The sequence below is a fragment of the Macaca mulatta genome, chromosome 8 (genome assembly GCF_049350105.2).
Source record: "Macaca mulatta isolate MMU2019108-1 chromosome 8, T2T-MMU8v2.0, whole genome shotgun sequence".
In the NCBI taxonomy this organism is placed as follows: Eukaryota; Metazoa; Chordata; class Mammalia; order Primates; family Cercopithecidae; genus Macaca; species Macaca mulatta.
The window spans coordinates 109372637-109387882 of record NC_133413.1 but is presented as its reverse complement, the minus strand read 5'-3'; the positions used below and the strand labels follow the sequence as shown (position 1 = coordinate 109387882).

At 38.4% G+C, this 15246-nt stretch overlaps 1 protein-coding gene across 44 annotated transcripts in view; it reads right to left on the bottom strand.

The window, feature by feature from the left end:
* The window catches only part of VPS13B (vacuolar protein sorting 13 homolog B), an 856590-nt gene extending 842376 nt beyond the window's left edge, over positions 1 to 14214 (bottom strand). For 18 of the 44 annotated variants that reach the window (XR_013397363.1, XR_013397369.1, XR_013397368.1 and 15 more), the window contains exons 1-2: positions 14121 to 14194; positions 13529 to 13704 (exon numbers count right to left, since the gene is read on the bottom strand). Coding sequence is in view for 30 of the 44 variants with exons in the window: in XM_001096476.5 (XP_001096476.4) it covers positions 13529 to 13675 (147 nt within the window). In the remaining 14 variants the exon portion in view is untranslated. Of the gene's footprint in view, positions 1 to 13528; positions 13705 to 13794 lie in introns of all 44 variants that reach the window. The other 26 variants (XR_013397372.1, XR_013397371.1, XR_013397373.1 and 23 more) reach the window with 3 other exon arrangements.
* Between the last annotated feature and the right edge of the window lie 1032 nt (positions 14215 to 15246).

Genomic DNA, 15246 nt, shown 5'->3' with positions numbered 1-15246 from the left:
TAAACTTTGGAAACTGTACAAATACATGAAAATTGAATAGCATGCTCTTGAATAACCAATGGATCAATAAAGTGAACAAGAAATTTTAAAATTTCTTGAAACAAATGAAAATAGAAATACAACATAGCAAATCCTATGGAATATAGCAAAAACAGTACAAACAGTTTTTAGCATTAAACAGTTGTATCAAGAAGTTGAAAGATTTCAAATAAACAACCTAACGATGCATGTCAAGGACCTAGAAAAGCAAGAACAAAACAAACACAAAATTAGTAAAAGGAAAGATATTATGAGGATCAGAACAAAATAAATGAAATAGACACCAAACAATACAAAGGATCAACAAAATGAAAAGCTGGTTTTTTGAAAAGATAAACAAATTCAGCAAACTATTACATATACTAAGAAGAAAAGAGACCAAACCACAGAAATACAAAGGATCATTAGTGACTATTATGAACAAGTATACACCAATAAATAAGTGAACCTAGAGAACACAAATAAATTCCCAGACACATAATCTACCAAGATTGAACCAAGAAGAAACAGAAAACTTGAAAAGTCCAATAACGAGTAATAAGATTGAATCAGTAATAAAATCACCCAACAAAGAAAAGCCTGGGACTGAATGGCTCCACTACTGAATTCCACTAAACTTTTTAAAAAGAATACCAATTCTTCTCAAACTATTCCAAAAAAACTGAAGGATAGAAAATCCTTCCTAACTCGTTCTACAAGGCCAATATTACCCTAATAACAAAACCTAACAGGGAACAACAGAAAAAGAAAACAAGACAACACGCCTGATGAACACAGATGCAAAATCCTCAACAAAATACTAGCAAACCAAATCCAATAGCACAGCAAAATGATTATACACCATAATTAAATGGGATTTATCCCAGGAATGCAAGAATGGGACAAAAAGCTTTTCCTCTAAGAACTGGAAAGAGACAAAATGCCCATTTTCACCAGTCTTATTCAACATAGTACTGAAGTCCTAGCCAGAGTAATTAAGCAAGGGAAAAAAAATTTTTTGAACAGGGATCCAAATTGGAAAAGAAAAAGTCAAACTGTCCCTATTTGCAGATGACATGATCTCATATGCAGAAATACCTAAAGACTCTATCAAAAAACTCTTAGAACTGATAAATTCAGTAAAGTTGCAGGATATAAAATCAACATATAAAAATCAGTAGTGTTTCCTACAACAATAACAAACTAGCTGAAAAAGAAATCAAAAAAGCAATCCCATTTCCAATAGCTACAAAAAAATAAAATATCTAGGAAAAAATTTAACCAAGGAGGTAAAAGATCTCTACAAAAAAAGTGACAGAACACTGGGGAAAGAAACAGAGGAAGACACAAAGAAATTAGAAAGACATTTCATGTTCACATATTGGAAAAATTGTTGTTAAAATGACCCAAAAAGATCTACAGATTCAATGTAATTCCTACTAAATTACCAATGCTATTCTTTACAGGTACATAACAAGCAAAGATAAAATTTGTATTTGGCTACAAGACTCTGAATAGTCAAAGCAATTCTGAACAAAAGAATAAATCCACAAGCATCACAATTTCTGACTTCAAAATAAACTACAAAGTTATAGTAATCAAAACAACATGGTACTTGTATAAGAACAGACATACAAACCAGGAGAACAGAACAGCAAAACCAAAAATAAACCCACATATTTAAATCCAATGGATTTTTAACAAAGGCACGAAGAACACACATTAGGGAAAGGACAGTCTCTCCAATCAATGGTGCCATGAAAACTGGATATCCATAAGCAAAAGAGTGACACTTGATCCCAATCTCTCACCATATACAAAAATCAACTCAAGATGGACTAAAGACTTAAATGTAATTCCTGGAACTATGGAACTACTAGAAGAAAACACAAGAGAAAATGCTTTGGGACTTCGGTCTAGACAAATATTTTATTGTATAAGAGGTTAATATCCATAATATACAAGGAACTCAGCTCAATAGCACACATGCACACATGCGCACACACACACACTCACACATCCACACACAGAGAGACTCCAATTTTAAAATGGGCAATTGCGGCCGGGCGTGGTGGCTCAAGCCTGTAATCCCAGCACTTTGGGAGGCCGAGATGGGCGGATCACGAGGTCAGGAGATCGAGACCATCCTGGCTAATACGGTGAAACCCCGTCTCTACTAAAAAATACAAAAAACTAGACGGGCGTGGTGGCGGGCCCCTGTAGTCCCAGCTACTCAGGAGGCTGAGGCAGGAGAATGGCGTGAACCCGAGAGGCGGAGCTTGCAGGGAGCCGAGATCCGGTCACTGCACTCCAGCCTGGGCGGACAGAGCGAGACTCCGTCTCAAAAAAAAAAAAAAAAAAAAAAAAAAATTGGGCAATTGCTCTGAGTAGACATTTCTCAAAAGGTGACATATAAATGGCCAACAGGTATATGAAAAATGTTCAACATCACTAATCATAGGGAAAATGTAAATAAAAACCACAATAAAGTATCATATCAGTTAGAATAGCTATTACCCAAACAAACAAACAAAATACTCGTGAGGATATAAAGAAAAGAAAACACACACTTGGTGGGAATGTACATTAGTAGCCATTACGAAAAACACCATAAAAGTTCCTTAAAAAGCTGAAAATAGAACTAAATATAATCCAGCAATCCCACTACTGGGTGTACATACAAATAAAATTAGTATGATAAAGAGATACCTTGTACTCCCATGTTTATTGCAGCTCTATACACAATAGCAAAGATATGGAATCAACCTAACTATCCATCTACAAAGGAATGATGGATAAAGAAAATGTGGTATAGGACGGGTGTACTAGCTCACACCTCTAATCCCAGCACTTTGGGAGGCAGAGGCAGGCAGATCATGAGGTCTGGCATTCGAGACCCGCCTGGCCAATATGGTGAAACCCCATCTCTACTAAAAATACAAAAATTAGTCGGGTGTGGTGGCATGCACCTGTAGTCCCAGCTACTTGGGAGGCTGAGGCAGAAGAATCGCTTGAACTCAGGAGGCAGAGGTTGCAGTGAGCCGAGATTGCACCACTGCACTCCACCCTGAGCAACAGAGGAAGACTCTGTCTCGGAAAAAAAAAAAAAAAAGAAAGAAAAGAAAATGTGGTGTGTATGCATAATGGAATACTATTATGCAAAAAAAAAAAAAAAAACTTGTCCTTTGCAGCAACATGAATGAAAATGAAAGTCATTATGTTATGTGAAATAAGTCAAGCACAGAAAGACAAATATTGCATATTCTCACTCATACACAGGGATGAAAAAGTTGATATCATAGAAGTAGAGAGTATAACAGTGGTTACTAGATACTAGGAAGGTAAAGAAAAAATGGGGAGTATGAAGATGTTTATTAACAGATACAAAATTATAGCTGGACCAGAGGCTGGGAAGGGTAGAGCCCGTGGAAGGCGCAAGGAGGAGAGATGGTTAGTGGGTACCAAAACAATAGAATTAGTAAGACCTAGTATTTGATAGCACAACAGGGTGACTATAGTCATTAATAATTTAATTATACATTTTTAAATAAGTAAAAGAGTATAATTAGGTTGTCTGTAACACCAAGAATGCTTGAGGGAATGGATACCCCATTTTACATGATGTGATTATTAAACATTGCATGCCTGTATTAAAACATCTCATGTACACCATAAATATATAGACCTACCAAGTACACACTAAAATTAAAATCAAAAATCAAAAAAGAACTACAAAAAAAAATTACAGTTGGATGAGAGGAGTAAGTTCTAGTGTTCTATAGCACTGTAGAGTGACTACAGTTAACAATAATTTACTGTAGATTTTCAAATAGCTAGAAGAGAGGATTTTGAATGTTCCCAACATGAAGAAATGATATACGTCTGAGGTGATGAATATGCTAACTACCTTGATTTGGTCATTACACATTATATACATGTATCAAAGTATCACTCTGTGCCCTATAAACATATATAATTATTATATGTCAATTTTTAAAAGGCAAAGATTATCAGGCTGAATTTTAAAACGTAACAAGATATAACTATAGGCTCTTTAAAACAAACACATTTTAGATTCAAAAACATAAATGAGTTGAAAAGAAAAAGATATGCAAATAGTAACAGCAGAAAGCTGTAACAATTATACTAATATCAGACAAAAGAGACTTATTTTTTTTTAAGTTACTAAAAACAAAATGCGACATTTTATAAGGATAAAAGAGTCCCTTCATGCAGAAGATATAAACCATTGATGAACATAGCAACAAACCCTTGAAATACTATATATAGCAAAAACTAAGAAAACTGAAAGAACAAATAGATAATTCAACAATAACAGCAGAGACTACGATATCTCACTTACAATAGTGGACAGAATAACTGAATAGAAAGTGAACAAGGACAGAGAAGGTTTGAACAACATTATCAACCAGTTATACCTGACATCTATACATCTCTAACGACTCCATCCAACAACTACAGCAACTGCAAAAATACATATTCATATCAAGAGAAGTCAGAAAATAATTGATCTGGGTAAAAATGAAAACACAATATGCCAAAATTTATGGGATGCAGCTAAAGAAATGCACAGCTGTAAATGTCTGCAACAGGAAAAAAGCCAGCCTGGGCAACATACAAGACCTTGCCTCTACAAATAATTTTTTTTTTTTAAGTAGCTAGGCGTGATAGTACAGGTATGTGGTCCTAGCTACTTTCCAGGCTGAGGTAAGAGAATCACCTGAGCCCATGTGGTCGAAGCTGCAGTGAGCAATGATCAACACTGCACTTTAGCCTGGGCCTTGTCCAGAAAGAAAAAGAAAAGAAGAAAGAGAGAAAGAGATCTCAAATCAATAACCTAAATGTCCACCTTGAGAGTAGAAAAACAAAATCAAACCCAACCCAAAACAAGGAAAAAGAGGGACCACAATAACAAAAAGAAAAATAAAAAAAGAGGGACACTTCTCAGAATGATTTGTTTCAAGTATATTAAACAATGAGATGTCATGATACTAAATATGTATACACTTAATAACATAACTTTAAGATATATAAAGTGAAAACCAACAAAACTAAAAATGAGAAATAGACAAATCCACAATCATAACTGGAGGTTACACTTCCAGCTATGGCTATATCTGCAGACATACCTCAACATCTAGTAGCTGACAGAATAAGCAAACAATGAAAAGTCATATGGATTTACAAGATTTGAAGAACTCTAATGACCAATTTCTGGTAAGTGATATTTACAGAACGCTACAGCAACAAGTGCAGAATATGCACTTTTTATCAATTGCACATTAAACACTTATACAGAAACAGCCTATATATTAATTTATACATTTTAATAAGCAAAATCGTACAGACAATGTGCTGCTGACCACAGTGGAATTAAATAGAAATCAGTAACAGAAAGATAATTAATAAATTCCTAAATGTTTGGAAATTAAGCAATATATTTCTAAGTAAGCCAAATGATAACCCAATAATCAAAGAAATCAAAACGGAAATTATAAAATTTTTTTAACTTAATGAAAAAACAACATGAAATCCCACGTGATACTGCTAAATATATGGTTAGAGAAAAAAATTACAGCATTACATATATATATTTCAGTAGAAAAAGACTGAAAAAAAAGCAATGACTTAAGTTTCCAACTCAGGAAACTAGAAAAAAGAAAAGTAAATGAAATCCAAAAAAAGTGAAAGAAATTATAAAAATAAGAACAAAAGTACAATTCAAAAAAGAATCAACGAAAACAAAAATTAGTTCTTTGAAAATATTAATAAAATTAGTAAGACCCTAGCAATATTGATGGAAAAAATACAAATTACCAGCATCAGGCATGAAAAGAAGATATCACTGCAGATCCTACAGATAAATTTTTTTAAGTCAGGCAGCTTTATAATAAACACCAGCCTGGGCATAAGGCGCTCACGTCTGTAATCCCAACACTTTGGGAGGCTGAGGCTGGAAGGTCATTTGAGCCCAGGAGTTTGAGACCAGCCTGGGAAACATCGCGAGACCTTGTCTCTACAAAAAATATACAAATCATTCGGAAATGGTGGCACTGGCACTCAGAGGAAGCAGAGGTGGGAAGACAGCTTGAGCCTGAGAGGTCAAGACTGCACAGAGCTGTGATCTGCCATTGCACTCCAGCCTGTGCAACAGAGTTGAGACTTTGTCTCAAAAAATAAAAATTAAAAAATAAAAAGTAAACAACAAAAAACCCAACTTTATTCCTTACATATAACAATTTAGAGCAGGGCAGCAAACTTTTTCAGTACAGATGGAGACAGTAAATACTTTAGGCTTTTGCAAGCCACGCAGTCTCTGTCCTAGCTACTTAATTCTGCTGTTTTAGGGCAAAAGCAGCCACAGACAATAAAATGAGTAGCTATGTTTCAATAAAACTGTATTTACAAAAGCAGGCCCAGGACACAGTTTGCTGATCCCGAATTTTCAAAAAATAGGGAAATTCCTTGAAAGATACAATTCACCAAAACTGACAACAGCAGAAATAAAAGTCTAAATGATCCTACACGTCTTAAATTAAATCAGCAGTTTATAACTTTACATCATAACCCAGATGACTTCATGTTTAATTTTTCCTTAAAAAACTGAGAAGTTGGTAATCTCACACTTCCTGATTCTGAAACTCACTACAATGCTACAATAATGCAAACAGTGTGATAGTGTCATAAGGGCAGACATATAAATCAATGGAATAGTATTGAGAGCCCAGAAATAAACCCTCACATCTATGGTCAAATGATTTTTGAGAAGGGTGTCAAGACCATTTAGTGTGAAAGTACAGATACCAACAAATGGTGTTGGGAAAACTGAATATCCACATTTTAAAAAGAGAAAGAGAGGTTGCAACACTACTTTATACTATGTAAGAGCAAAAAAATTAGAAGAAAACACAGGATAAAAGCTTCATGACATTAGATTTGACAATGATTGGGTATGACAGCAAAAATCCAGACAATGAATGAGAAAAATAGCTAAGTTGGACTTCATCAAAATTAAAAACTTTGTTGTATCAAAGGATGCTATTATAGAGTAAGATGCCACTGACAGCATGTGAGAAAATATGTGCAAATCATGTATCTGATAAGGGATTGATATCCACAATACATACAGAACTCCTATAACTCAACAACAACAAAAAACAAAGAACCCAATTCAAAATTGGGCAAAGGACTCAAATAGGCATTTCTCCAAAGAAGACAAACATAGCTAATAAGTACATGAGAAAAGAGGCTCAACATCACTAATCATCAGAGAAATGCAAATTAAAACCACACTGAGATATCATTTCATATCTATTAGGTTAGCTATATTAAAAAAAAAAAAAAAAGTAAGACAACAAGTGTTAGTGAGGACATGGAGCACTTCGAACCTTTGCACATTGCTGGTAGGAATGTAAAACAACGCAATCACTGTGGAAAACAGTATGGTAATTCCTCAAAAAATTAAACGCAGAATTATCATATGATCTGGCAATTCCATTTCTGGGTGTATACCCAAATAAATTAAAAGCACAGTCTCAGGTATATTTGTACACCTACCTTCATATCAGCATTATAGCCAAAAGATGAAAGCAACCCAACTATCAGTGAATAAATGAATGAACAAAATGTGGCATGTACATCTAATAGATTATTTAGACTTAAAAACAAAGGACATAGTGGCATATGCTACAACATGAATAAGCTTTTTTAGACATTGTGCTAAGTGAAATACGCCAATAACAAAAGAACATTGAATGAGTCCACTTATATGAGGTACTTAAAATAGTCAAATTCATACAGTCATAAAGTAGAATAGTGGTTGCAAGGGGCTGGGAAGAGGGGAAAATAGGGAGTTAGTGTCTAATGGGTACTTCCCAAATTTCAGTTTGGGAAGACGAAAATATTCTAGAGATAAGTAGCAGTGATGGTTGCACAACAATGTAAACATAAGTAATATCACAGAATTGTACATTTAAAAATGGTTAAAATGGGCCAGGCATGATCTCATGCCTGTAATCCCAGCACTTTGGGAGGCCAAGGTGGGTGGATCACCTGAGGTCAGGAGTTTGAGACCAGCCCGGCCAACATGGTAAAACCCAATCTCTACTAAAAATACAAAAAATTAGCCAGGCATTGCAGTGGGCGCCTGTAATCCCAGCTACTCGGGAGGCTGAGGCAGGAAAATTGTTTGAACCCAGGAAGCAGAGGTTGCAGTGAGCCAAGATCGCACCATTACACTCCAGCCTGGGCAACAAGAGTGAAACTCTGTCTCAAAAAAAAAAAAAAAAAGTTAAGATGATAAAGGTTGTATTATATATATTCTATCACAATTTTAAAAAAACTACTAACATTGATCTTAAACTGTCGGAGATTATAAAAAGAGGGAATACCTCACAAATAAATCAATAAGTCCTATATATACATATACACACACACACACATACATATATGACATTCAAAACCAGGAAACAACATTCCAAGAAAGGAAAATCACAGGCTAGTATCGCTTATAAGCAAATACACAACAAAATCAATCAAAATTTAACAAATTGAACCCAACAATATGTAAAAAAGATAATATATAATCAGGTTTATTCCAGGAATGCAAGGTTAAGATTTGAAAACAATGTAATTTACCACATTAATAAAACAAAAGAGAAAAATCATGTATCAACTCATTAAATGTAATATTTGATAAAATTCAGCATTCATTTACGATTTTTAAAACTCATTGGAAAAGTAGTAATACAAGAAAATCTCAACTCAATAAAGGTTATTTATAGCTAACAACATACTTAATAGTAAAACACTGAATACTTTCCCACTGAAATTGGAAACAAAAAAGGATGTCTACTCTTATGACCTCTACTCCACATTATATAAAAGGTCCTAGCCCAGTGCATTAATGAAATAAAACGAAATAAAAGATACAAGTATTGGATAGAAAGATGTAAAACTGTCATTATTTGCAGATGACATGATTGAACATGGACAATCCAAAAGAACCTACCAAAAACTGTTAGACAAGTTGGGTCACTGGATAGGTCAACATACTAAAATCAATTTTATTTCTCTGTACTGGTAACAAATTATTTAAAAATAGAGGTTTTTTTGTGTTTGCTTTTTGAGACAGAGTCTCACTCTGTCGCCCAGGCTGGAGTCCAGTGGCGCGATCTCGGCTCACTGCAACCTCCACCTTCCCAGTTCAAGTGATTCTCGTGCCTCAGTGTCCCAAGTAGCTGGGATTACATGCATCAGCCACCACACCTGGCTAATTTTTGTAATTTTAGTAGAGACGAGGTTTTGCCATATCGGCCAGGCTGATCTCAAACTCCTGACCTCAAGTGATCCACCCACCTTGGCCTCCCAAAGTGCTGTGATTGATTACAAGTAAAAGCCACCACACACTTAGCCAGAAAACAGGTTTTTAAAATGCTACTTAACCATCAATAAAAAGAGGTAAAATTTAATTAAATACATGCAAAATTTCTCTAAAAAGTTCAAAACATTGCTGAGAGAAATTAAAGGCCTAAAACTATGGAAAGCAATGCTCTGTACATGAATTGAAAAACTCAAAACTATGTCAACTCAATATGTTAATTCATCCAAAATTGATCTATAGATTCAATGTAATCTCAGCAAAAACACTAACAGCTTTCCTTTTTAGAAATTAATTATAAAAGTTACAAGTTGAAATTAAAATGTATATGATAGGCTGGGCATGGTGGCTCATGCCTGTAATCCCAGCACTTTGAGAGGCCAAGGCGGGTGGATCACCTGAGCTCAGGAGATTGACACCATCCTGGCCAACCTGGTGAAACCCCATCTCTACTAAAAATACAAAAATTAGCCAGGCGTGGTGGTGCACACCTGTAATCCCAGCTACTAGGGAGGCTGCAGCAGGAGAACTGCTCCACAGGGAGGTGGAGGTTGCAGTGAGCGGAGATCGCACTACTGCACTCTGGCCTGGGCTACAAAGCGAAACTCTGTCTCAAAAAAACAAATAAATAAAATAAAATATATGTGGAAATACAAAGGACCTAAAATAGTTACGAAAATCTTGAAGGAGAAAAGAACAAAGTTGTACTAATTACACTGAGATACCAAGTCTTATTATAAAAGCTACACTAACCATATGGAGTGACACAAGAATAGACAAACAGACCACTCAATAGAATAAAGAGTTCAGAATCAAATCCACACACATATGGCAACCTGATTTACAGTAAAGGCTTACTGTAATTGAGTAAGGAAAGAAGAGTTCAACAAATGGTATAGATCAACTATCAATGGAAATAAATTAATCTTTACCTCTATTACACATATGCAGAAAAACAAATTTGAGATGAATCATGGAATTTAATAAAGCTCCTAAAAGAAATATAAAAGAATATATATTGTTGGTTTAAGCACAGATTTCTTAAACAAGACAAGAAAAACCCTAACCACAAGGGAAAAGATTGATAAACTGGACTTCAGTTTTATTCATCAAGACACCTTTATGAGTAAAGATACAAGCCACAAACTGAAAGTAAATACTGCAAAACATCTATCCGGCAAAGGACTCATTTCCAAAATATATAAAGAATTCCTGGCCGGGCATGGTGGCTCACACCTGTAATCCCAGCACTTTGGGAGGCCGAGGCAGGCGGATCACAAGGTCAAAGGATCGAAAACATCCTGGCTAACATGGTGAAACCCCATCACTACTAAAAATACAAAAAATTAGCTGGGCATGGTAGTGGGTGCCTGTAGTCCCAGTTATTCGGGAGGCTGAGGCAGGAGAATGGCGTGAACCCGGGAGGTGGAGCTTGCAGTGAGCCTAGATCACGCCACTGCACTCCAGCCTGGGCAACAGAGTGAGACTCTGTCTCAAAAAAAAAAAGATTTCCTATACATCAATAAGACAGAACATTCAATCTTTACAAAAGGAAAAAAGACTTAGACTTCACAAAAAAAAAAAGATAGCTAAATGGCCAATAAGAATATAAAAACATCATTAGTCACGAGGAAAATAGAAGTTAAAATTACAATGAGATATCACTACACACCCACTGGAAAGGCTAACATGAAAATAACAAACATACCAAGTAGTAGCAAAAATGTGAAATACCTGGAATGCTCATAAGTTGTTGGTGAGACTGGAATTGATATAACCACTTTGGAAGACTATCTGGCAATATGAAATGAAAACACAGGCTAAACACAGGCCCTACCTTCTAGGTATATGCCTAAGAGATATTAATACTTATCTTAACAAGACAGATGTACTGGAATGTTCATGGAAGCTTTCTTCACCAGCCACAAATATTAAAAAACCAAGTGTCCATCAAAAGGAGAATGTGTAAGTAAATTGTGGAATCTCTATGCAATGGAATAGTACTGACAATACGAAAAACAAACTCTTCTAACAACAGGGGTTAATCTTAGAAAGGTTGAAAGAAAAAAGCCAAACACAAGTGATTCCAATTTTTTTGAGGTTCAAAACCAGGTAAAACTTATCTGTGTTGACAGAAGTCAGATTACCAGTCACCTCTTTTAGGAATGGGGAGTACGTCCCCCTACCCTAGATGGAGTCTCACTTTGTCGCCCAGGCTGGAGCCCAGTGGCGTGATCTTGGCTCACTGCAACCTTCCCCTCCCGGATTGAAGCAATTCTCCTGCCTCAGTCTCCCGAGTAGCTGGGATTACAGGCGCATGCCACCACGCCCAGCTAATTTTTTGTATTTTTAGTAGAGACATGGTTTCGCCATGTTGGCCAGGCTGGTCTCGAACTCCTGACCTCATGATCTGCCCGCTTTGGCCTTCCAAAGTGCTGGGAATGCAGGCATGAGCCACTGCGCCCAGCCCGGAGTACTTACTAAAACAGGTGAACCTTTTGGGGTGCTGGAAACATTCTATTTTTTTATTGGACAGTAGTTGCACAGGTGTAAAACATTTTAAAATTGAGCTGTTGGCCGGGCGCGGTGGCTCACGCCTGTAATCCCAGCACTTTGGGAGGTTGAGGTAGGCGGATCATGAGGTCAGGAGATCGACACCATCCTGGCTAACACAGTGAAACCCCGTCTCTACTAAAAATACAAAAAATTAGCAGGGCGTGGTGGCGGGCGCCTATAGTCCCAGCTATACTCAGGAGGCTGAGGCAGGAGAATGGCGTGAACCCGGGAGATGGAGCTTGCAGTGAGCCGAGATGGCGCCACTGCACTCCAGTCTGTGCGACAGAGCGAGACTCTGTCTCAAAAAAAAAAAAAACTCAGCTGTTATACTTGGGATTTGTGCTCATCAAAAAAAAAAAAGAAAATGAAAATACTAAGCCACTCAACTAACCTTGGAAACAGGAAAAAGCAGCAGCCAGGAGTATTATTTCTTGGTGTTAAGTCTAGACTGACTTAATAAAAGAGTAATAAAAGAGGCTGTGGACTATACCTAAAAATTATCAATAACTATCACTGTCAGATTAAGTCTTCCCTTATCTCCTAAAAATCATTTGGTCTCTGATTCTTCTGAGCTTGCACAGATCCTCAAGCCTAACAGAATTTCTTGGCATATGTTACTAATAAATGTAATAAGTGAATTAATGAATATGTGATCTTTGAAGTTAAGAGTTCTTTTGCATCAGACCAATCTCATGTTACAAGAAACTAAAACGATTAATAAAGAAGTTTCCAATTTTACTGCCATTCTCAATGTATCTACTCAACACTCTGAGGATGCTGTGGGAAATGTCATCTTTCCTCATGATCTGAACCTGCTTTGTTTTTTTTTAATCTTTTTTTCCTCAACCCCCACCAGCCAGCCACACTTCCTGATGGCCTTCAAACCCTTCCACTGCCCAAAAAGGAGAATGAGAATGTAATATTTTCCAGGCTTATACAGAATTTTGACAACATAAATTAGCACATTCATAATGCTTGAAAATTGACTAAATAGAACAATTCTGACATGAACAATGAAATCGTCTTTCTGTCAAGGCAACTTTAAGTAATCCCATTCTAATATACCGTCACCTGGGAACAAACTATTTTTAAAAATAATGCAGGTCGGGCGTAGTGGCTCACGCCTATAATCCCAGCACTTTGGGAGACCGAGGCAGGCGGATCACCTGAGGTCAGGAGTTCGAGACCAGCCTGGCCAACATGGTGAAACCCCGTCTCTACTAGAAATACAAAAATTAGCCAGGCGTGGTGGTGCGCACATGTAATCCCAGCTCTTAGGGAGGCTACGGCAGGAGAACTGCCTGAGCCCCAGAGGTAGAGGTTGCAGAGAGCCGAGATCACGCGGCTGCACTCCAGTCTGGGCGACAGAGCAAGACGCCATCTCAAAAAAAAAGAAAATAATGTAAAATAAGCCCCCCTTGTTTCAGGGTAGTTCAAAATACATCAGTAGAAAAGTTTCGTTTTTATAGCACAAAGGCAAGGCGTAGGATACAACAGATTACCGTCTAAACAAGTTGAAAACTGTTTCCAGTTCATGACAGCTACATAGCTTACCTGTTCCAGCACATCCAACTTTAACTCGAGCTTGCTAAGTACGACGTCTCCACCCCATAGCGAAAGCTGTAGATCCGACGGCTTTAAGTTCTTGATGTAGCGATTCACATAGCTCATTAAAATCGGAGTTACGTATGACTCCAGCATCTTTTAAGGTAAGGAGTCAAAGTCGGAAGCTGAAAGGAGTAGACAGAAACGTTGTAAGTCGGCCGTATAGTGAAGGAAAGAGCGTTAGTTATCTCAGGCCAAAAGCAGTAAGTCCCCACCAAGGCGGCCGTTCGCCTCCTCTTAGAAGCAGAGAAAACTCAAGAGGACTCCCAGCTCCAGCTGCGACTTCCTCACAAGTACAACACCCCTTGCCAAGCGAAGTAAGGGAGGAAGATGTAGTGACCAGAAGAGAGCGGGTCCCTCAGAGTGGAAGAATGAAGTGAGGCGGACTCCCCTTCGGCCGCAGTAGCCCTTCACCAACCCAGTCACTCCGCCAGGCCCTCGCTTTCCGGAACCCAGCCGGATCTGCCACCATAGAACGAAAGCTAGAAGGCCCCCCCTCCCGCTCCCGCTCCCGCCCCCCAGCACTCCACTCTCCGCTCACACGCCAGAGTATCGCCGCGTCCCCTCCACCTCCAGGTCCCTGGCACCCACCCCCGGCGGCAGCGCTGCTCCTGTACCGCGCCACTTCCGGGTGTGCCCTACTTGGTGTTCAAAACAAAGTGTCCCTCCACGGCCGCCACTCTACGCAGCCGGACCGGATTTCTCAGGCTGGAGAAGCTACTTTGCGCGTCTTCGTGGAGAAGAACTGTTGCGTTCGGCTAGCCAGGGTCCCAGATGCGACCCTGCTAGTTAGTATAAGGATCTAGGAGGTGTCTGAGCGGGTGGAGGGAACCGTAAAGGGGAAACACCCGAGATCCGGAAGTAGTGCCCCGGGGAGAGGGTGGCTGCGGGTCCTGGGGCCGCTGCGCGGTCGGCGGTTCCCGAGGTGGAGGTCTGTCCTGGGTGGGGAGGCACGGAGGGTCGCTGGTTGCGGAGGAAGAAACCACACCTAGCACTTAAAGCCCTGAAAAAAAAAGAGGTGGTTGTCTTTCTTGAGAAATGGGAGGACTGGGAAGAGGAACTAGGTTGGGTTCACTGGGGAGGGCAGAAGCAATAGGCCGCTGGTAGGAGGAGCGAAGTAAGTGACAGATTTCAACTGAGTTCCGAGGTTTATTTGCTGGAAGGAGGGTGGATGTGGGAAGATAAATGAAGGGATTAGGACGTACACTGTTGGAGGACGCGTTTTGGCCAAACGTATAGACAAGCTCTCGCATTGTTACTTTCACAAAGCAATGGTGAAGTACTCCCTAGTTTGCTGATGAGGGGCGGGGGAGGGATGGTCAAAATATTGCGGGGAACCATAGGATTGCAGTCTGACGTGAGATTTAGGGAAGCTGCGGCAATAACCAAAATGAAGACGGAATTGAGAGTTCTAGAGACAAAGTGAATATAACTGATAAGTAATGAATTCAGAGTTGTAAGGGTCGGTGTTGGTTTTATTAGGCTGTAATGAGTGTATAAAATATTGCCTTTCCGTATAATAGCTTGCAAGCTAACAAAGTCAAGAAACTCAAACATTAACTCGGAAAATATATACTGGGCTTAAAGGAATCGCATAGGACATGCTGCCCAAGTTTTGCCCAGCTTGTCTTATTTTTGGTTAGCGCTGAAAAAACCCCTACCACTGC